At 32.7% G+C, this 23,222-nt stretch overlaps 1 protein-coding gene and 1 long non-coding RNA gene across 2 annotated transcripts in view; one reads left to right on the forward strand and one right to left on the reverse strand.

The window, feature by feature from the left end:
• The first annotated feature begins 568 nt into the window (after window positions 1–568).
• The window catches only part of LOC141460314 (uncharacterized), a 33,507-nt gene continuing 10,853 nt past the window's right edge, over window positions 569–23,222 (forward strand). Inside the window, exons 1-16 of the mRNA XM_074140204.1 lie at window positions 569–726; window positions 5,197–5,238; window positions 6,598–6,774; window positions 6,858–6,979; window positions 8,749–8,916; window positions 9,567–9,726; window positions 10,064–10,235; window positions 10,696–10,836; window positions 14,660–14,877; window positions 16,254–16,466; window positions 17,126–17,335; window positions 17,716–17,837; window positions 17,939–18,106; window positions 18,272–18,425; window positions 18,587–18,775; window positions 22,001–22,106. Coding sequence (XP_073996305.1) covers window positions 696–726; window positions 5,197–5,238; window positions 6,598–6,774; window positions 6,858–6,979; window positions 8,749–8,916; window positions 9,567–9,726; window positions 10,064–10,235; window positions 10,696–10,836; window positions 14,660–14,877; window positions 16,254–16,466; window positions 17,126–17,335; window positions 17,716–17,837; window positions 17,939–18,106; window positions 18,272–18,425; window positions 18,587–18,775; window positions 22,001–22,106 — 2,393 coding nt within the window. The 5' untranslated portion in view covers window positions 569–695. The remainder of the gene's footprint in view (window positions 727–5,196; window positions 5,239–6,597; window positions 6,775–6,857; window positions 6,980–8,748; window positions 8,917–9,566; window positions 9,727–10,063; window positions 10,236–10,695; window positions 10,837–14,659; window positions 14,878–16,253; window positions 16,467–17,125; window positions 17,336–17,715; window positions 17,838–17,938; window positions 18,107–18,271; window positions 18,426–18,586; window positions 18,776–22,000; window positions 22,107–23,222) is intronic.
• On the reverse strand, window positions 20,573–21,812 carry LOC141460748 (uncharacterized). Its single transcript, XR_012462337.1, has 2 exons — window positions 21,681–21,812; window positions 20,573–21,550 (listed from the first exon to the last, which is right to left on the reverse strand). It is a non-coding gene; the product is annotated as an uncharacterized lncRNA (long non-coding RNA).

A 23,222-nucleotide genomic window follows, 5' to 3' on the forward strand; every position in this document is an offset into this window, starting at 1 on the left:
GATTCAAGTGTCTCGAACAGTGGCAAGGACTTTAGTTAAATTACTGAGCATTTCACTCTAAGAGCTTTCTCATAAAAGCACTGATGTGGCCTAGAATGGGCCTTTGTTTTCCTATAATAAGTAAGAATGGACATTTTTCACCTTGCCGCTTTCCGTAAGTGTTGTCTTCCAACGATACATTTTTGTATCTTCTGTCTAGGACATACTATTTTTCTTCGGTATCACTTGGACGCGTGAGCAGATCTAGTATGAAGAAGTTATGAAGGTTTCCGTATTGACATTCCTCTTCCAGGCAATCGCTCAGCCACATATCTTCTTTGCGTAAAATGAACGTGATGTGAAAAAGGCGTGTATAAGACTAATTCACCCAATCACATTACTTCCTCTGTTACTAGAAGTAAGAAAAGATAAAAAATAATAATAATAATTGTGTACTGCGTTACAAAAGAAGTGGGAGATTATATTGTAAAAATTCTTCAAAATGTTCTGCTGCATATCCGTTTCTTTGGTTTCCCACTACAACCTGCTAAATAGGTAGTAATCATCCCCCACTTTCTTTAAAAAAGCAGACAGCAGGATATAATCCTGGCCTTGGAGTTGGATCAGTTCGTCAGTCTGTTTCGATAAGAAACGACGGAATTCAGTTTATACAGTGAAGTGTTGATGGATGTAAAACTTGCTGTAGAAGAGTAGCGATGTTAATTCGTTTTGTTTTCACGTTTAGTTGTAAGTTCAGTTTTTGTTTTGAGTTTGTCAATAATTAATCTTCTGATTGAAATTATTGCCATCTTTATTATGTGAGCGAAGAAATAATAGCATTAAACAAGGAAAACATAGTCAATAAATAATATATTGACAAAAGTACCGTAAAGTAAATTGTTTCGCCGTAATCGTTTAAGTAAATTTAGTAAAAAAAAAAAAACAAATATTTTAAATAAAGTGCTTTTAAAAGCTTTTTGCATGATCACAGTCTACTTCATAATAACTAATTCGTATTTTTTAATACTCTTAGCAATGTTATTAAAAAATTAATAGAGATGGAAGTAATTTTTCTGGTATTTTAAGAAGATGAGTGTCGGAAAATGCCACCCAGAGATACAGCGTCTCAGCCCACTTGTGGCGCGGAACTCTTTAATGTTGACCAGGTCCAAAATAATTACTCTAAAATTAATACACTGGTAGACGGAGGCGGTTAGCAAATATACTATACTTTACTATAAATTTCTCATATTAAATATTAAATAAACTCCCAAGGCCTAGACCGAGAATCGAACGCACTAAACCAACAATACATCTTAGCTTCGCAGGTCTCGCCTCTAACCGCTCGGCTACCGTAATATTTCAATTTGAAGGTATGTTGGGTAAATCGACAAAAACCTTTCCTTGAAAATCTGTTTGAAATTCGAGGGTTTTGTTTTTTGATTGAGAGAATTCAGAGGAAGCTTTCGAAAGCGGATATCAATCGAAATATGTGTTGGGTTTGGTTCCTGTTCTGTTACACGCAAACATCTCCCCTTCTCGTGATTGTGATGTTTAGCTATAGATTATTCTGATGCCGATTAGTAAAGCTACGAAACAAGAGATTTTTGTAGCTATTAATTTTTAGAATACAAAAATTAATCGAGAGTTTAATAGCTAGCAATAACACAAAACTTAGGGACGGGTGTAAATTGCAATAACTAACTTGGGTAAACTAAATATAAACTATTTCTAAAAGAATTGGCCTAACCGAATGACGAGTAGAGTAACGTCGTGAAGAGAGGGTAAAAATGCATCCTGAGTGAATGCAATGCCTGAATGCGCTTGTTTACTTTTAGAATTTTGAAAAAAAAAAACGTTTCATATTATAACTGTTCTCTCTGATAAATTATTATGATTGAAAGAAGTTTGTTTGGAAAAGCGTAAGTTTTTCTAATCAAATTGGCCAGTTTTGGATTTTCCTCTACTTTTAGGATTTGTTCATTAGGATTGTGATTCCAATATATTTGGTCTCTTCTTTGGTGGGTCAGGCTTTTTCTCTAAACTCTTCTTACTGTTCGTTCATTGTTCTGTATTGCCACCTGTACGGAATTATTTCGAATCAAATTTGAATTTCTAAATTTTATGAAAATCGGCTGACCGAATGGAATTTTCCGTATTTTCAGATTTTTCTCAAAAACGGCTCCTACGATTTTAAATAAACTTCGTACAGTATTTAAAACGTTACCTATTTTTACTGGACACAGTTTTCCCCGAAAATTCGATTAAGGGGACTTCTGAAGGTGTGGATAGTTTCCTTCTAAAATGATCCAGATGTTCGGAGTTTGGAGAATATTAATGAGTTGGAATCTTGAGAATAGACTGTAAGGCAAAGTCATACGAATATTCTTACCCCCAGATTTTTTAATTTTATTTATTTGATTTTTATATTTTCAAGAGCAAAATATTGAGGCAGTAATATAAATACTTTTTTTTATGGCCTATGAAATAAACTCTGCTCTTGAAACGAATTCTAGTTGAAGCAAACTAAATTCTCTTCCATCTAACGGCTCACTTTCAACCAGTCGTAAGTCTGTTCGCTATGAATGTCTTTGTAGATGTCAGAAATTGTCTATATGTAAGTCTGTTCGCTATGAACTAATCAAGTCTAAATGAATTAAAGTCTGTAATTGGATCAAAATTGTTTCCAGTTGGAAATAAAATAGGCAAAAACGCTGATAAACGAAATCAATGACATCTCAGTAAGAATTCTCTAATTTTTTTTTTTAGAATCGCAAAAGATACACTGTTTATTAGCCTAGGAAAGATTATGAAATGAATCAAGGCATTAAATTCACTTTTACCTTGACATTTTCTAGTTCTTCTTTTAACTTTTGGAATCTGGTTTGTTGGATCTAAGTCTTAGAAACTCGTCTATTTGTCTACGATTTCTGTACGGTCTACCCTTTGTTTTAGAAAATACATTTTCAGCAAAGAATGGCAACATAACTACGGCTGTAGTGCTACATAATTTTATAGTTCTTCTATCTTTTGGAATCTGGTTTGTTAGGTCTTAGAAACTCGTCTTTCTCTATTTGTCGACGGTTTCTTTACGATCTACCATTTGGTTTAGAAAATACATTTTCTGCAAAGAATAACTGCCACGTACCATCGTAGTCCGCATGTTATGAACGTATTCTTGACCGGTTACACACTTAGTGCAAGAAGGAAATATAAGTGAAGTCGAAATCTTTATAAAATAAAATTAAAAAAACTGATAATTCTACCTCTGATAATGGAAGTAAGTCCGAAACCGGTCAAGGATACGTTCAACATGCGAGCTACGATGGGTAAAATAATAGATATGTATATTTAAATTAAAGATTAAAGAAGTGGAGACGCTAAGCAAAGTAACATCCACTGCATGCTTTCGGTAGTGAAGTGTTAGAATATGTGAAATTGTGTAAATTAGAAAGAGTGTTTTGTTAGAGATCAACTCGTCTACTAACATTGCAAGACCTTATCAATACAGTTAGCGTGTTTAGGGGTTGACAGATACTCGCTGAGTTGCCAAGATCCCTGAAGAAATGGACGGTTTTTCTCCTCGTCCAAATAATTCGCCGTTCCTACAAAACTGATATACACTGGGATTATAAACAATGAAAGCTCCCGTGAACAAGATAAATAAATTTTAGATGATATAAATGTTCCTGTTAATTATTTTAGAACCAGTTACAAGTCGTAATCAAATACATAACTACTTAATTAAAACTTAATCAAGGAGGCAGAGGTAGTAGCCGCCATAGCCTTGTCACCTGATTGTAATTATAACAGGGCCTATGTCTATTCGGATCGAACTCCTCTCACGTAGTAACAACGAGTTCAGAAATAGACGGCGACGTTTGCTCTTCAACATACCTGTTTTTTTTTTTTCCTAATGCCTAAATCAGGCGCGAGACTGGGAGATATTCGATTTTACTTAAATTTGTTCCACTGTATTCTCAACCACCAAAAAAATTATAAAAATCACTAATTAAAAAGAGGGTTTTTTTCGATTATTAATAATTTTCCTTTAATTTTGATATTCTTGCATTTCTCTCTGACCGGAGCCTTAGTTCATCAAGTTTACTCACAAGTTTATCTTAAATGTTTAAAGTTTCTTAAATTATTATTTAAACAACTTAATGAAGCAAGCTAATGACGATAGAGGAAAATCCGAGAGTGGTAAACATTAAGGAAAAGTAGCCTACCATGACTGAGTGAACTCCAGTTATGTGATTATAGTAAAACGTTTTCTGACTCTATAAAATAGAAGGGGAATTTTGCAGAAACAAAAGAAAAATGCGAGTTAATTTTTAATCATTTCTTTATTTTATTCAAGATTCGCAAAATTATGCAGTGCGTGAAATAAGTTAATAATTAAAATGGCTTGACTAATTCGAGAAAATTGGATAGTCTCAATAATTCCACGGCAAGTTATTTTTCTTTGAAAATAATTTTTTTTTTTCTAACGTCATTTTTTAAAAGCCTAAACTGGAATAATGGAAGTTGTCAACGTCGTGGCTGTTTGTGGCTTCCAGGTTACCAAACTCGTCCACTCAAGCCCTCCATATTCTTGAGAAATATGTTGGAAGATTATGGTTGCTCCATTTTTCCTGAAGGAAATTTTTCAAAGAGAAGATTAAGCAGAGTCTATATCTTCTGGTAAGGTTTCATACTTCTGTAAACTTAAACCTAACTCCTCGTTCTTTAGTACCGATTCAAGCTGTGTAATTAGTTTATTCTATTATTATTATTTATATTTATTTCGTATTTCATTTGCAAAAAATAATTCTACTTTACAAAAACTTTACTTTAGAAAAAAAAATAGTTTAAATTCAAATATTGTCTTTAGAGAAGTGGTCAAAGAGGACATATTACTGGTTTGTTTGCCCCTAGTTCGTTGCACAAGCATTTCTAAAGTGATTGTTTAGTTATTTTTAAGACCTAAAGAATGCTTTGGTTTGTATACCTCTTAAAGCAAGTTTATTTATATTTTCAACAACTTGTTTTATCATTTTTGAAATAAATAACGTTTCTTTCTGATATTGTTGCACTGAAGAAAACTTAGAAACGTTGGCGTAATGACAATTTTTGGTTTTTCAGTAACCAATCCCCAAGAACGATCCTAGTACTGTTAATTGTTTACTGCCAATGAATAGTTGTAAGTACTAACAGAAGTTTTTCTTTTGTTTGAAGGTTTATTTGGAATACTGAAAACTCAGAAGATTAGAAATATTGGTAAGAGTTGTTTTATCATTTATATAATAGCTGAAAAAGTAAATGAATGCCTATTTTTTTCAGGCAGGCTTTAAGTCGAACTACCCAATTAGGTGTTGTCGACGGAGGCTATCATACTTTACCACAGAGTTCTCATAATAATAAACATTAAATAAAAACCAAGGCCTTGACCGGAAGTCATATCCAGTACCACAGTACAACTTAGCTTTGCTGGTCTCGCCTCGGTTACCGAAGCGCCTAATATAATCTCCTTTAACAAGAGGGTCTAATCTCTTCCACCTACTGGTAAGGTTTCAAAAAGTAGTTTAGAACGTCCTTCAAACCCACATTAGTCAGGAGAATCTTTTTTGTCAGAAGTGGCTTCCTTGTTGACCCAGTCAATCCTTGACCATCACCTTAGTCCATCATTCATTAGGCATGAGTTGGGCTGAACTAAAGTTTATGAAACAAACAAAATGATGAAATTAAGCGATGGAAAATATTTGATTTGTGTTCCAGACTCGTGATTGCAATCAGTTTTAGATCTTGCAGAATCGCTTTCTAGCAATAGAGTCAAATCACCCCTGCTTCTGGCTGAACTTCAATCTATAGGATATTTGAAAATAATATAGACTTTCTGAGGTCAGCTTACACTCCCTAAGACACCCTGTAATCATTGTAGATTCGTGCCCTCCAAAAACACATTTTGGATTCGCCAGTGATAGGATTACTCTTTGGCAACTGTCAACTAGCGACAAAATATTTTTATTTCCAGTAAAAAGAAAGTCATGCGTATTAATAATTAAGTGAGTAATTAATTATTATTAGTATAACTAATAATAAAGGTAATATTTTTAGAATTTAATTAGAATTAGTGAACAGTATTATTTGGATTTTAGCATACTTTACGAAATCCGTACAAAAATAATTTCAAAAGCTTATATTTGTAATTAAATACAAAAAATATTCTAATGGTCTACTCTTAAAAAATCAATGAATAAAACATCAATATTATTTAGTTGTATAAGATCAGTAATAATTAAGAAATGATTCCTTTTAAAAAAAAATTGACGTCACAGATCAAGTGTATCACTGGGCTGTAGAGAAGGTTATAATGTTGCTTAAGAAAATTCAAGAATGGACAATACTTTGACGCCATGAAATTTTAAAGAAGTTCCAAAAGTAAATTAATGTGAGGAAAAAGAAATTTATACGACATATTATAGACGCAGATTGTTAAACAAACTTATTTTCTGTAACTTTTTATCATCTCTACGTAGCCTCATCTCTGACTCATTTATTTTTCTCACATTTTCTTGTTATGATTAATACTATACATAGTTACTTTGTTTTTTTTATTAAATTAATTTTTTTCCTTAGATTATTCACAATGTGGTAAAAGATATACATCAGATGTACCGACAGAGCTTGGTTCTTATACTTCAGAAAGTGGGAAATTTCCCTGGCATGTCGGTATCTATAAGTTCGATAAATATGTAAATAATTATGAAAATATTTGTGGAGGAACCTTAATATCAGCACATATTGTACTTTCAGGTAAGTTATTTTGAAATTTTTTTGTTTTTGTTTTTTTTTAAGTTGGTTTCTGTATGAAAAATGTACTTTTCTTTTAAAAACAGCTGCCAGTTGTTTTTACGATGCCTTTAATAGGAGTGTCATTATTCCAACATATTTTAAAGTAACAGCTGGTAAAATTGCCTACAGTTGGATGAAACCTGATAACAATGCTCAAGAAAGAAATGTAAGTGGAAAATTGAATTCATTTATTGTGTTTAAATTGTCATAGTTAAGGGTACGATTTTTTTGTCAACTTCCTCTTACCAGAGGAAGGAAATTGGTCTGTTTGTCAGCATAACCCAAAAACGGAAAATCGTATGTAGTTCAAATTTCACATTTTTTTTAAAGGGGATACCGTGTACTGATAGTCAATTTGACGGATATGGACGCGCGTCACCGGGAGGCTTATAACCGCAAGGTTCATTGTTTAAAAAAAAAAGAAGTACTTTGTACATACGAGGTGTGTTCAAAAAGTAACGGGAATTTTCGTTTTTTGAAAAAAATATTTATTTATTCATCTACATTAATATTGTCGCCTTCAAAGTAGTCCCCTTCGCATACAATACACTTGTGCCAGCGCTTTTTCCAATCCTCGAAACACTTCTGAAACTCGATCTTTGTGATAGCTTTCAGCTCTTTCAGCGATTCGCTTTTAATGTCATCGATGCTTGTAAAACGACGGCCTTTTAATGTTCTCTTTATGTTTGGAAATAGAAAAAAGTCACATGGAGCCATGTCTGGCGAATATGGAGGCTGGGGCATCGTTAAAGTTTTGTTTTTGGCCAAAAATTCACGAACAAGCAATGAAGTGTGAGCAGGTGCATTATCGTGGTGCAAAATCCATGAATTGTTTTGCCACAAATCCGGGCGTTTTTTTCGGATTGCTTCACGCAAACGGCGTTGAACTTTGTAGGTAGTACTCCTTATTGATTGTTTGACCTTGTGGCAAGAATTCATGATGCACTATGCCATTAAAATCGAAGAACACAGGGAGCATAACCTTCACATTCGACCGCACTTGTCGAGCCTTTTTCGGTCTTGGCGATCCAGAATGCCTCCACTGGGACGATTGAGCCTTAGTTTCGACATCATATCCGTAAACCCATGTTTCGTCACCTGTTATAACACGTTTCAGTAGATCCGCATCGTTGTCGACTTCATTGAGTGACTCTTGAGCAACTTCCATTCTCCGCTGTTTTTGTTCGAAATTCAACAATTTTGGAACAAATTTTGCTGCCACACGTTTCATACCCAAAACATCCGAAAAAAATTCATGGCATGAGCCAATTGATATGGCAACATCATCAGCGACTTCTCTGATTGTGATTCGGCGATCGTTCATAACCATTTCTTTCACTTTTTTCACGTTTTCATCGGTTGTTGATGTGCTTGGACGTTCAGGTCGTTCGTCATCTTCAACGTTTTCGCGGCCATCTTGGAAACGCTTATACCACTCGTAAATCCTTGTTTTACTCATAGCAGACTCACCATATGCCTTTATTAACATTTCACACACTTTATTTCATTTTTTACGCAAAATTTAATACAAATTCTTTGATCCATTTTTTTTAACAAACAAAAATCGCCAAGCTCGAAAAACACGTCTAACCTTAACGGCTGCCACTTAAGAAGTAAACAATGAATATTACTGAAAATTTTATCGTACTTCAGGGGCATGTGTACCAACATAATAAAAAAAAAAAATTTACAATTAGACTCTCCAAACCCGCGAAATTTAAAAGTTCCCGTTACTTTTTGAACCCACCTCGTACTTCCTGATTTTGATGATAGATACGATACATTGTTGTCACTTAATTTTTTTAATAATTATTTCAATTCTTAGTTTTGAAGCGTTATTTTAAGAATACCTAAATTTTGGTGTGCCCTGTAAAGTTTTTATTTATATAATATTTATTTCAATGATTGTCATCTTAAACTATATAATTATTTTAGGTAAATGATATAGCTATTCCAGAAACTTACGTCGGTGATACAAACAGTTACTCAGAGAATATTGCAGTCATTAATTTAGCTCAGGATGTATCTTTTAATGATCTAGTTCTACCGATCTGTATAGATTGGACGAATAAAGGACACTCTGTGCCGGGCCAGATTGTACAGGTATGTATTTCGACCTGCTAGTTCCTTATTTTTTTTATTTAAAACTTTTTCTTCGCATATAGTTTGGTGCACTTAAGATTCCCGTTTCCATATGCTGTTCTTACAATGCTGACTAATGCTTAACCACAATAACATAGGGCCTGCAGTGAGTTGATTTCAATTATCTGAATAACGTGAGTTTAGCGAACCCATGTGTAGCATAGTCGAATCATGTTTCCTATTTCGTGCAATATAAAAATTCATTGATTTTACTACTTATATGCTGTATTAAATTCAATTATGTTTCGTCTATCGTTTAGAGTTAATTTCACTCGAGTTTCCTCTCGTTTCATTCGTGTTTATTTCCTGTTTCTTGCATTAATAAATTCATTCGTGATTCCATTTCTTGCTGTATTAAATTCATTAAATCTTGGCCTCAAATGTCAGTGCATTCTCAATAAAATCCAATGAATGGTATTTTAGAAAAGTGTAGGTGCATAAACTTCGGTAACAATAATTTTATTAAATATATTATCAAACTTCGCCTTGGATCAAAATTCAGGAAAATATTCTTGCAGCGTGCGTCTCTTCTTAGTTTTTAATTTACTTTTTCATTTCTCCCTAAACACATCATCGCCATACAGCTAGTATTGATTCTTCCTTTTCTTCAGACAGCCGGTTGGGGCTTGAAAGGAAATATTCAAACCAGTCCTACGCTGAAAGAGGCGTATCTTCAGTATATCAACATTGTGGAGTGTCGTAAAAAGTATTCATCTATCAGATATCTAAGATTTATCAATTATGATAAAATCTGTGTGCTTACACCTGATGGTAAGTTAAAAAAGGCTGTTTAATTAAGTAATAATTGTAATTGTTCATTTATTGAATCAATTTTCACTTATTCTTAACACTAGGAAGATCTTGCTGATCGAAACGCGTCACCTAGAGACTTGATCAAAATTGGACAACCGGGAATTTCACTTTTCTTAAACTTTTTTTTAGTTTACAAAAGACATAAAAACAAAAATCTTCATTTACTAATTATTTTAAAAACGTTTTCTTAAACTAAATCATTATTGGAGTGTTCCGGGGAAAAATAAAGTTAAGACAACTTAAAGTAAGTTAAGAGATTGTTCATTTTGTAAGTTCTTTTTAAAATAACTTACAGGAAGACGTGAACAGGATACCGGCGGTGGATTAGTTTACAAGAAAAATGAACGATACTATCTATTGGGCGTTTTGAGCGCTCATATTAACAACGATTTTTCGCCAACTACTAACGTTTCGAAACACCTAAGATGGATTCGAGAAGCTACAAATAATTTTAATCAAAAGAAAAGGTTTTATTTATTTTTTTTTTTTTTTTTTTTTTTTTTTTTTTTTTTTTTTTTTTGGCGCATCAACAGCTGAGGTCATTAGCGCCCGGAGCTTTTTCAGTGCACTGCCGGCCTCCGGACAGTGTTCTCTCGTTACAGACAACACTGTCCATCACCGGACAGTGAGCTGTAAGAAGCTCCTAGGAAGAGAAAATCTAAGGGCCAGCTGCTGGATTCGAACCCGATTTATTATTATTATTATTATTTATTTTAAATAGATTGTTTATCAGTATGAGAGCACTTTTTGTTTATTTCAATTATTGAAATATAAAAAAACTCGTGCAGAAAAACAAGAAAGGATTTGGCAACATTTCCTTTAATTTTTCCACTCATTATTTTGAAAAATAGCCAGATTTTTATTAGTTTTAATTCATTAAAAAAAAAAACTAGTGATATTAAATTTTTTTCGCTATTATTGTTTTAGATGTTTGAACGACTTCCGGTGCCTGGATGGCACTTGCATTAGCGAAAGGCTGGTTTGCGATGGACGCCGGGATTGTGCTGATGGAACGGATGAAGCTATTGAAACATGTCCATCTTTAGTTAAGGGTCAGGTTTTTGTCAAGTATGTACATTTCTCACTTCTTTCTTCTTCCCTTCAATTCCCATTCCAAAATCTACCTTGGCAGTTTTCCCTCTCTCATGTTCATCACATGTCCAAACCAACATAACCTCTACTTATCCAGGTTTTTTGTTTACGTTCAGCATCTTCATTTCTAATTCTTTCTCTTCTGGATTTCCTTGTTGAGCGCCTTCAAAAGTCCAATTCAACCGCTAGCGATTTCTCTACCAGACATTTATTTGGCAATGGTCCATGCCTCCGCGCCGTAAATAAATACGCTTTTGTACAGGAAAATATTTAGGGACTCCAGAGAACTGAATTAATAAGGCTATTTCTTTGCTATCCTCTCGTAGTCTTATCTGTATATCACATACAGATATCGTTCTCACCAATAATCGATCCTAAGTACTTGAACTGATTTACAGTTTTAACTTGGATTCCATTTAGTACAATTGGTTCTCCCTGTAAAGTGGCTAAGTGCTCCGTTTTTTACATTTTTATTTTTAGTCCCCACTTGTTATATTTCTCTATCAACGTCCTGAACATTTAGCTAAGATCGTCTCTATCATGGGCTAAGATCACCTGATCGTCGGAAAATAATAAATTACCAATGAATAGCTCTTCCCTAATCTTGCTACACTTCTTTTTCCATTTTGTCTGGGGCAGTGTTCAGATTTTCGTTTTATTTACTGAAGAATGACTCTCACTACACTACATTTTATTGACAAATGAGGAGTAAATTGTTTGGTGAATTCCAAGATTTTCGAAAATTCCACAAATAGAAATACCAAATACCTCAACTGGAATACCAAATTCCACAACTACAATCACCAATAACTAAGTGAATTTTTCCTAATATACCTCGTAGACTAGACGAACTTAAAATTTCGTCTATACATTATGTACAGTAAGATTAACTTTCATTTGGATAATTTGTCCAGCAAAATTCTTTGTAAGGCATTCTCAAACGTTATTTCTCTGTAATGGATAGTTATAAAATAAAATGTATAGGCTATGTTATTAATTGCTAAATAGGTTTTAAAAATTCCATATTTGAAAAAATGTAAAAGTTAAAACATCAAGAATTGTTATATGTATAACTAATCATATCAATTGTACAGATTAGATTTTTATTTTTTAAATTCTCTAACTCTATTGGTAAGAGAATGATACTGTAGTACCAATCGTGCGTCTGCGATCAGATTTAGAGTTCTCAGCGGAAGTATTTCGAAGCTTTTTTATAGTTGTAATTAAAATGTTAATACATTTTTTTAAATAAATTAAAGATTTATTATACTTAAAATTTATTATAATACTATATAATCTCCTTAACAAAAACTTACAGTTTAAAAAGTTAAGTATAAGGGTTGATTAAACGCCAAAAGGTACACAAATCAGCAAGTACCCAACATTTCATTCAAGCTTAGTTGATATAATTTAAGTAATTTTGCTGCATTAACTTTTCCTTCACATTTTTTAGAATTTATTAGATGTCACAGACCCTTATGCTAGCCAGTTCGTTCATAATATTATTTGGTTATAATTATGATAAAATGTATATTATATCTTCGTTTTTAAATAGGTACTTTATTTTAACTCTTCCAAATTATTCTTCTGATTTATCTTTAATATGCCCTTTATCTGAAGTTGTCACATCTTATACATGCATGTTAAAGTAGAAAAAGACAAAGTTAGAGTCGGCTACTGTTTAAATTTGAATCACGGAGGATTTAAAACAATATTTCAGACTTGAATTCGTCTTACCGAAATATTCGTGAGCACAAATAACACACAGTTAGTAACAAGTAGATTATTCAACAACAATTATTCATTTCTCAATTGTAATTTAATTTTACTTATAGTAAAATACTGGAATAATTAGCTGTCCTAAAAGTATGCAATACTTATTTATTTTATATTACATAACATATATATAACATTGTGAGAAGAACAGCTACATTGAGAGTGTGATTGAAGAAAACTATATTATTTGCGATAGAGCCAGATAATTATTACCTATTATTATAAACGTTTGACTACTACATAAAATAACAATTACTTTAATCGAAGAATGAACTTAAACCGACGATTTTTATTAAAAATAAAATAATCGAAATCATTGATGTAAGCATTTTTTTAAAAAAGTTTTTAAATTTTGTAGCCTCGTAATTTTTTTAATTTTTTATAACGTTTTCTTTTTAATCTGTAATTAATAGTTTGATTATTATAGATTAATAGATATTAAAGTCAATCTACAGTGCTACTTGAACAAATATTTTGTAGATGAAAATGGCCAGCATAAGGGTCTGTGACATCTAATAAATTCTAAAAAATGTGAAGGAAAAGTTAATGCAGCAAAATTACTTAAATTATATCAACTAAGCTTGAATGAAATGTTGGGTACTTGCTGATTTGTGTACCTTTTGGCGTTTAATCAACCCTTATTTATACTTAACTTTTTAAACTGTAAGTTTTTGTTAAGGAGATTTTTGTACCTTTTGGATAGATTTTCATTTTTGTCTATTTTGCTAAGTTACATATCTGCTTTACTGTTTTTTTTAAATTAGGAATAAGCAATTCTATCATTATAACCTGATAAGGTGTTAAGTAGGAACCGTAACTACCACTGGAGAGATCTTTTTAAAGAATGATTATAGTTGCGGTCCCCAAACCATCCTCAATAACAATTTTTTTGAGAAAGCCTTTTTATATAAAATAGGAAGGTATTTGTACGTAAAAAGCAAATTTAAACTGCGATTTCAGACCTTCCTTTTAAGAGGAGTAAGAAAAATAAACGGGCGATTACAGTACTTCTCCCTAAAAGGCAAAGAGGCAAAGATTTTGAATCGAACGACAATTCATTAATGTAAATAGGTTCACCCATTGATAATTTTAACGATTGCAGTACTTCCTCTTAGTAGGTGTAAGAGCATGATGGCACTTCACAGCCATGTAGAGGAGCTTTAATCACTTCTTCGTGCTAAATTTTATCAAAATCGGACAAAGCGTTATAGAAATATTGGTAATAATAGTTTTAGAAACGGCCTTACTTGGGTGGGGCAAACTCCCCTCCATATGAGGCATAGCGACGAGACTTTTAAAGTGCAAATCTGTACAAAATTTCGATTCGAATGACACTTCATTCATGAAAATCAGTTCACGTGTCGATAATTTGAAACGATTGCTATACTTCCCCTTAACTAGTGTAAGAGCAGATCGTCGCTTCAATGTTACATAGGGGAGCCCTAACCCCATCATCCTACCAAATTTTATCAAAATCGGGCTAAGATTTACAGAGTAATTAGTAATAATAATTTTGAAGGGGGCCTTACATAAAGGGGGCTAACTCCTCTCCCATTCGGTGTACAGCGTCGAGACCCCCAAAAGGCACATCTACATAAAATTCCAAATCGAATGACACCTCATTCATGAAAATCGGTTCACGCGTTTAGGCGCTACGTAGTTTACAAAAAAGGTAACAACAACAACAAGAAGAAGAAGAAGAACAACAACAACAACAACAACAACAACAACAACAATTTCTGAAAATGCCGTTTTCGCTCATTTTCGGCAACTTTTTTCTCGAAGCCTATTAGATCTGGGTGGTTGCAAAAAAATTTCAGTTATAAAGGAGGGTTTGCTCTATATTTTAAAGAAAATTTGGGAATTTTATCTTTTATAGAAAAAGAGAAAAAAAATTGTCAAAGTTGGGTGTTTTTTAACGTTACGCTTTTTCGTGCTCTTTTTGACGATCAATCCTTATACAACTGTCCTACCGGACAGTTTTAATATCTATTATACACAACAGTTAAAATTGAAATTTCAGTGGTAGCTGTTTATTACCAGCCCAACGAGGTGGAGTTACGTATACAAAGAAGAATTGCGGATCGGATTGCGAAGTCAAAAGTGGCGTTTATGTATATCCGAACGAGATCGTCAGAATGAATTGTGGTCAGGGCTTTGCTCCAAATGATACACTGTCTGCTGATGCTACCTTCGTTTGTACTTCTGGTACATGGTTTCCTCAGATACCTGAATGTTTAAGTATGTATATACTTATTTATCTGAATAACTTTTATATTTTATAAGAAAATGGTATTATTCGTCGCAACGTGGTTGTTTCCAATTTAGTAGCAGTTTTTGATTTTCATGCATCTTTTAGAGATTAAATCATTGGGTTTGTATAGAGAAATTGGATTACAACAGTTTCTTACAATTTCACAAGACAATTGTATCAGATAATTTTGCTGATTTAGGTATGATTCAAGTTCAGATTTATCGCTTTTACTTTTTCCCTAACACTTTAATTGATAAAGCCGAACAAATAGCCAGAAAATAGCAGGAATCATTTGTGTTCCAGGTTATACGTGGAACATAATTGAACACTAACCATCTTAGTGTCTGTTGATCAAATTAGTAGATCTCCTTTACATTTTACTGTTCTAATTAAGTCACTAGGTCGAATGTGTTCTGCCGTTGTTTAAGAAATGAGCTGTTATTTTTGAAAGTGGTATTCCAATTTTTAAAAAAATGAGTTAATGGTAATTTCAGTAAGAAATAGACACAGTCTTTCCACATGTATAATCATACATTCAATGGAGTACGATTTTTTTTATAAAGTCTATAAAAAGTTATCACAAAAAAATTTTTTTTGAAAGTGGAATAAGTCCATTTCTAATAATTATAATTAACACAACTGTCTTATTGCAATTATTTTTGATTATTGCTACTTCAGTGTACGCTGCTTGTTAGCAGATATTATGCTAACTGTAAAGGAAAAATAAGTTTAAATATCTTTTTTTGCTTTAAAGATCTTAACGAAGTAATTTTCATTTTTATATTTTTAATATAACTGAAATTAAAAAAATAAATAAACTTGGTTATTCGTGTATTTAAATGTCTTCAATTTAATTATTACTTTTTACATAAAAACCCATTTCAGTAAAGCTATAATGTCTATAAAAATATGGGCTTAAATTTACTCCTGTTTTTATTTCTTGTAATATGTTATTTTTGAAAGTGGTATAAGTCCATTTGGAGCTAAAAAAAAAATCGTTTATTTTTTTTAAGGAATTGTAATAATTATCATTTCATAATAAAATTTAAAAGGTATGTAGTGTTAATAACATCACTTGAATAGATTAAGGTTTACGAATATTTTTAAATTAATTCAAATGCAAAACCTTAAATATCTCGATACATGGAAAAATGGGCATATACCACTTTCAAAAATAACAGCTCAACTATTACTGTAAATTCCATGGCGAAAGAAGTTTTGTTCATCTTTACAAGTTTACAGAAACTTAATTCTCTAATTTCTCATAATTTCCCTTCTACTTCATTCTTTCAATTATAATCATATCTTGCTGCATTTATTTGTATTTTATAATGATTTATTTTATTGATTTTGTTTAATACAGAATTGTGCAGCGCCTTAAAGAAAGAAAATCTAAGATTTGAATGCACATATAAGAAGCAAGAGGTTGACTGTGATGGATACATGAGGCCCGGAACTATCGCCAAATATCGATGTGTTTCACATTATACTTTCGCTGATCCTCTGGCGTTTACCGGATCAACGATTTGTCAGATTGGCGGCCGATGGAAGGATCATCTGCCCACGTGTATTCCACGTTAGTAAACTGGTCTTAAATTTTTTTTATTTGGTGGGTAGAATCGCTTGTTCGCATAAAACCAATATTGAGGGATTCGCCAAAGTTGTCGCAATATTGGAGTAAATCTGGACTGTCAGTACTTGTAAGAGATGACATACGTTAACCATTTAATTGGATCATGATCTCTGCATTCAAATCAGGGTAATATCCGTCCCTTATTTTATTTATTTATTCAAATGATACAAATAAATTGTAGCTAATCGCTGGACCCGAACTGGGAATCTTTCTTTCATTAGTCCACGTTCATAAACACTAAACCAAACTTCCTTCCGATTGAACATTGGCTCCTGAATGAAAAAAGAGTGAACCCTCATAAAATTAAAATATTTTAAGGCAGTATACAAATCGTTAACATCCAATTTCACCCCTAAGAAGTTGGGGAAATTGGGGAAATTCAAAAAATTGGGGAAAAAAATCCTCACTTAGTGGTTTTCTAAAACCCAAAATGATGCTCCTAGAACAAATTTCAAATTTTCTAGCTACAGTAGCTTTGGCTATGCGTTGATTGAATCAGTGAATCATTTATTCTGGACATTTCTCTTCTAGGTTTGTAGAGTTACTAAATAATTTCATTCTCTTAAACTTAATATTTATTTAAATTAATCTTTCCTATACAGAATGTGGCGTGGAGAATCAGGTACACACTGGTCAGCCGACTATATCGTTCGGCGCTAAGACTGTTTACGGGAAATATCCCTGGCATATTGGCCTCTTCAGCAACATGAGTATATTTAACCCATGCAACCAGAACAACCCCAACAATTGTAGAAATAACTTTATCAACATGTGTGGTGGTACCTTAATTCACAAAAATTTTGTACTCTCTGGTGAGTGGTTCTTTATATTCATTTAAATTTATTTGAAAATCACTTCTCTTTTTTAGGGTGGGGGACTCAGGGGAATGATTATCCAATAGGAAGAAAGATCATTGCCAATTTCAGTCAAAAATTTTGTATTGATTTTTGTTTTTCCTAAGCTTTCGATCTAGGAAGGCATCTGCAAGGCTTACGCTTAATAGCAATGTAAAAGATATAATTATTTATAAGCATAAGCCGTGAAGATAACTCTGTCGAATGCTTGGCAAATAATAAATACAAAATTATGACTGAAATTGGCAATAATCTGTCATTTCTATTGGATAATTGAATCAGGTACCAAAAACTATGAAAAATACAGAAAATCTTTATTTGTTTTTATGTTTATATAGCCGCCCATTGTTTATTCCATCCATCGACTGGGAAAAGATTCAGAGAAATAGATTTCAGAGTGGCAGGTGGGAAATTTAAACGTAATTTCAACATTCGTGAAACATATCAACAAATTTCTGGTGTAAGATTTCATTTTTCTTTTTTTCTTTGATTATTTTATTGGAACATTTAATTTGTTTGTGCAAAATTCAAGGGTCTTCTCTCTCTTCTCCCTTAGCACAGGTGAGGCTTTTTATAACACCGGAAACTTACGCCGGAACACAGACTCGTTATGAACATGATATAGCGCTGATTTACACGGAAGTATCGTTTGTTTTTAATGACTTCGTGCTGCCAGCCTGTCTGGATACCTCAATACTCTTTATACCTACACACTCGGCTCTAGGAACTGTAAGTTGTAACTAAATAAATATTATCCTTGATTTTATTAATTATACGTAGCATTTCGTGGCAATGTTCTCTAAACAAAAAAATAAGGTGGTTGGATTGCATTTAAACAGGCCACAGAGGTTTTAGTATTTTTTGTCCTTATTACAAGACTCTGATTTCCTTTAGATTGTTGGATGGGGTCTTACTGAGGACCAAACGTACAGTGAGGATCTAAAAGAAGTCCATCTACCAGTAATGCCAACTGTAGCATGTAGAAATAAATATAAAAAATTTATCCAATTCATAACAACGGATAAATTTTGTGTAATCTACAGAGATGGTGAGTAATACTATGTATCGTATTAAATTGTTAAATTCTTTAGAGAGCGTATGAGACGAATTTGAAAATGATCGTGAAGCTATGCATGAAACAATATATACATATAATTAAAGAAATATTATTGATTTTGGTTTTGTAAATATACAATTAATAAATTGCAGGAGCCGGAGCCCAAGAAGGCGACAGCGGTGGAGGCATAACTTTCATATATGGCGGACGACATTATGTAATCGGCATAGTTAGCGTCAAAAAGCGAGACTCAAATGTAATTTCCGCATTTACAAATGTTTCAGTTCACATGGAGTGGCTACAGACATCTATAAAAAGTACAATTAGCCAACAGCGACAAAATTAACTGTGATTTTTGTACTTAAATTTAGAATTTTTTTTTTTTAAATTTACTTATTTATATAAAAACAAAAAAAGTACTCAGTACAGCTTTAAGATTTTAGTAAGATTAAGTTTTTATAAGATTTTGTTTTTACCAATTTGAAAAATATTATTGTACTCTGAAGAGTAGGCAAGTCAAATTGGCTGACCGCGAATGTAATCTACGGCATTTTTGTAATTAGCGTTAGTTAATATATATATGTTTTTTTATATATTTACTCTCAAGTCGACTCTGGTAAAATTTTGTCCACTCTCTCGTTTATAGTTCTATAGTTTCTTTGTCGGAAGGTCAAATCAAATGCCTTCCTTGCTGTTGCTAACTTTCCATTTATTCATCGTCTACGAGTTAATTCGACCAAGAATCAGTGTAGGTGTTTGTAAATAGTAACGTCATTATTTTAAATGATACTTAGTTATTTTATATATGCTTAGTGAACTAAGTCCCAACCAAAGTAATGTAAGTTATTTCTTGGTTTATTTCGTAATAAAAATTTTACTCTATTATTTATTGATTGATGCCCAGTTAGAGGTTTTTAAATATAAATTATTCATTTATATATTAATCTGGGATTGAGGCTCTGATTTTTCAGACGTTAAAGAGAAAAGAGTTCACTTCGCAATACCGATTAGAAAAGGAAGTAGTTTTATATAATTATTTTCAAATTTATTGAGATTATTTTAAAGTATTTTTTTTTTTTTTTTTTTTTCAACATAATTTGAATTTCCATTACGAAAATTAGTTGTATATAGTAGAGGGATGAATGTGTGAAGCGAATGTATTTATAAGTAAGAATGGAGAGTGAGTGATATTCTAGTGATAAGCACCTAGACGATGCTGGCCGTATGGCGAAAGCCAATGCAAAAAAAAAAAAGGCAAAAAAAAATGTGTGTTATGGTATTTTTCATGCCTATAACAGTATCGTTAGCTATTTTATGCGCATAACATTGAAAATATGGTTTGACTGCAATGCTTGGTAATAACTTTGATTTTGTCCCGTTGTAGCATGACTTTTTTTATGGTATGTATTGCTATTCGATTAGAGTTTTCTCCATCAATTAGATTAATCAGTTTGGAGATTTCGATTTCATTTATGTTTCCGTCTTGCAATACACCAAAGTCTGAAACCGGTCAGGGATATTATAAACATGTTTGCTACGACAGGTAAAACGTCATACCATGACGGATCCTCAAAAATAAGGGTGGATTACATTTAAAGAGGTCATAGAGAAATTTTTAGGCAATAATGAAAGATCCTGACTACAAAAAGAAAAAAAGGTCGTCGGACGAATGCTGAAAGCATTTCAAGCTTTAGGTTGCCTTTGAGTTTGAAAGTGCATTTCCTACGTTCACACCTTCTCCTGAAAATTTGTGAGCAGTGTGTGAAGAGCAAAGTGAACGATTACAGCAGATGGAAAGATGATACTACATGAGATGCAGCATTACAATGATGGCCGACTACTGTTGGGCGCTTCAGAGAGATCTTCCAGATGCTACTCACAAGCGTAAATGTACCAAGAGGAACCTCACAGTGAAGAAGAATCGATTTTAGCGTTAGTGAGCTAATTCCAGTTCAAAAAATTTTTTGTAATAATAAATTTATTTTATAAGTTTTATTTTCATTTATTTTGAGGTATTTTCTTATTTCCCATAGTTACCTAAATTGTCAGAAAACGTGATGTCCTATCAAAAAACGGAGGTCATTTCCGGATACAGCGCATCCAAAAACATAAAGGTTATGTGGATTTACCAAAACAAGTTCTTGGATTATTTTTTTATTTATTTTTTTGCAGACATTATTACTGATTTCTTAAAACTGTGGAAGGTATCATGGATTCAATAAATAAATTTCAAGCATATATTTTGGTTTAAGATTCTTATGGTGAGTTCCAGATTAGTAGACATTTTTATTTTCCGAACAAAATATCGAATTCTTAGCGGATGAATTGTGAAAAAAAAATCCTTTTTTTAGTGATTATCTTCAAAGACAAAAGGAATTCCTGTCTAACTTAAATGATTAAAAGGTATTATCGTGAGGATTGATTCACTGATGTGTCAAAGTCAGCTACGAGACAGTTCTCATTATTAAAACAAGTAGATGGTTTTATATTTATAATAATATATTGAATATATATGTTTAATAGCATTGGTGTTAAACAGCAACCCTCATATTGCTAGGAACAAGTATATTAAATTTATTAAATTTTCCATAAATTAATATTAACGAAAGTTCGTTTTTTTTTTAAATGAAAGATAACCTATCAATAAACTTCCTTTGTTAACTTGTGTAAATGTTTTTATGTATGTGATCGCCAGGTATGGAAAGCCAATGTAATGCAGTATTTGTTAATTGAGTGCTTTCTTATGACAAATTAATGAAAGTTCACATTTCATTTTTAGCACAGGTACTAACAAAAGATGCCACAATAAGGTTTTAGTTGAAATCAGGATCTATCGTGATTATCACTTTAATCTAAATAGATTTTTTTCCAAAACTTAAATCTTTACATGGTGATAACAAACATATAAATCTACAATTTTTGTTGGAAATATTTTTCCCGGTAATTCCATCAAGGTACTTCTGTGTGAGCAGGTGGGTAGATGCATTCTAGAGTGATGAGAAATATCACTTCAACTTTTCAGAGTTTGAAGAAAATTGGTGAGTTTGAACTTGGAGAAAGTCGCACTACAGATATTATCACTATCCACTCTGGTAGCCAACTAATTACGTGGAAATCTACAATAGAAAAATGACCAAGATTAAGTGAAAATCTAAGAAATGGTAGGCAGCTCTTCATATTAAAAGCAAGTAAAAAGCGACACTATACGAGGTAAACATTTTTCTAAAGAATTACTTATGGAATCACCTTGAAATAGGTGATTCTCCAAGCACCGAAGAATCACATCGACTAAACATCATCCAGATGCAAGGGTCAAAGGTTAAGTTTCGTACTTAGAGAAGTGATTATCGTTATTCATTTATATAGGTTACTGTAAATTGCCACTATCAGTAACATTGTAAAAAATAAATGAATGAAGAAATCGATATTGTAATCAGTAAATACCAATAATTCCAGTATTTAGAAAGAAAAGTAGAGTATTAAAAGCGAAAGCATAGTGAAATTCGCTGACCTCAAGTTAGCCAAAGAAGCTAGTTTTACTAATGGAAAAAATTTATTGTTTTTAGGGTTTAACGGAGAGTTGGTTTATCGTCATTCAAGAGCGAGTAGAGAACAGATGATGGTACCTGACAGCGTGAATTCAGTCAAAGATCATTTCCAGCAATATATTCGGTTAGTTTCATTTTCTCTTTTTCATTTTCCGCTGTAAACTGTGGGAATTAAATTTTATTTTTTATATTGGCTGTTGTTCCTGTTTCTCGAGGTAAAATTTTCTTTTACGAAACCATTAATTAACCATTTTGAGATACCTAGATATATTTGTCCTTGACCTTTTCAATCTCCGGGTGACACCGCTCGAGTCCGTTCACTCGTGCATTCTTCAACACTCTCCTCGATCCAAGTATCTCGAACAGTGGCAAGGACGTTAGTTAAATCTCTTGAGCATTTCATTCTAAGAGCTTTCTCGTAAAAGCACTGATGTGGCCTAGAATGGCCTTTGTTTTCCTATAATAAGTAAGAAAGGACATTTTTCACTTTGCCACTTTCCTTAACTGTTGTCTTCCAACGATACATTTTTGTATTTTCTGCCCAGAAAATACTATTTTTCTTAAGTATTAAGAATTTCTACATGTATTACTGGGACGCGGGCCCAGGTCTAGTGTGAAGAAGTCATGTAGGTTTCCGTATTGACATTCCTCTTCCAGACAACCGCTCAGCCACACGTCTGCTTTGCTTAAAGTGAGCCTGATGTGAAAAAGGCCTGTATAAGACTAGGATCTGCCTAGCTTCAATATTGTTAGGCGATAAATTTCTTTAAACTGAATAGTCGTTAAAAACATGTTCCTTTAAGCTGGCTAATGTGCCTTCTGAAATTCGGTGCTCAGGGTGGACTCTTTCCCACATAGAGATCTTTGTCTAGTTTGCGCTGCCTGGGAATTCATTTTTCTGGTATTCCTTTCAACACACACGGACAGACCTTGCGCTAGAATACTTTTTTTTTTTTGGTAACCCCAAAAACATTGTGGTAAAAACGCAGTTTTGAAAATTTCACCTAATCCCAGTATCCTTTGTTACGAGAATCTTAATCCCAGTAATTCCTTTCTTTCTAGAAGTAAGAAAAGATAAAAAATAATAATAATAGCGTACTAGGTCTAAAAAGAAGTGGGAGATTATATTGTAAAAATTCTTCAAAAGGTTCTGCTACAAATCCGTTTCTTTGGTTTCTCACTATAACCGGTTAAATAGGTAGTAATCATCCCCCACTCTCTTTAAAAAAACAGACAGTAG

This window comes from Rhodnius prolixus, unplaced genomic scaffold (assembly GCF_049639745.1).
Source record: "Rhodnius prolixus isolate KJV_2025 unplaced genomic scaffold, Rpr scaffold_6, whole genome shotgun sequence".
NCBI lineage: Eukaryota > Metazoa > Arthropoda > Insecta > Hemiptera > Reduviidae > Rhodnius > Rhodnius prolixus.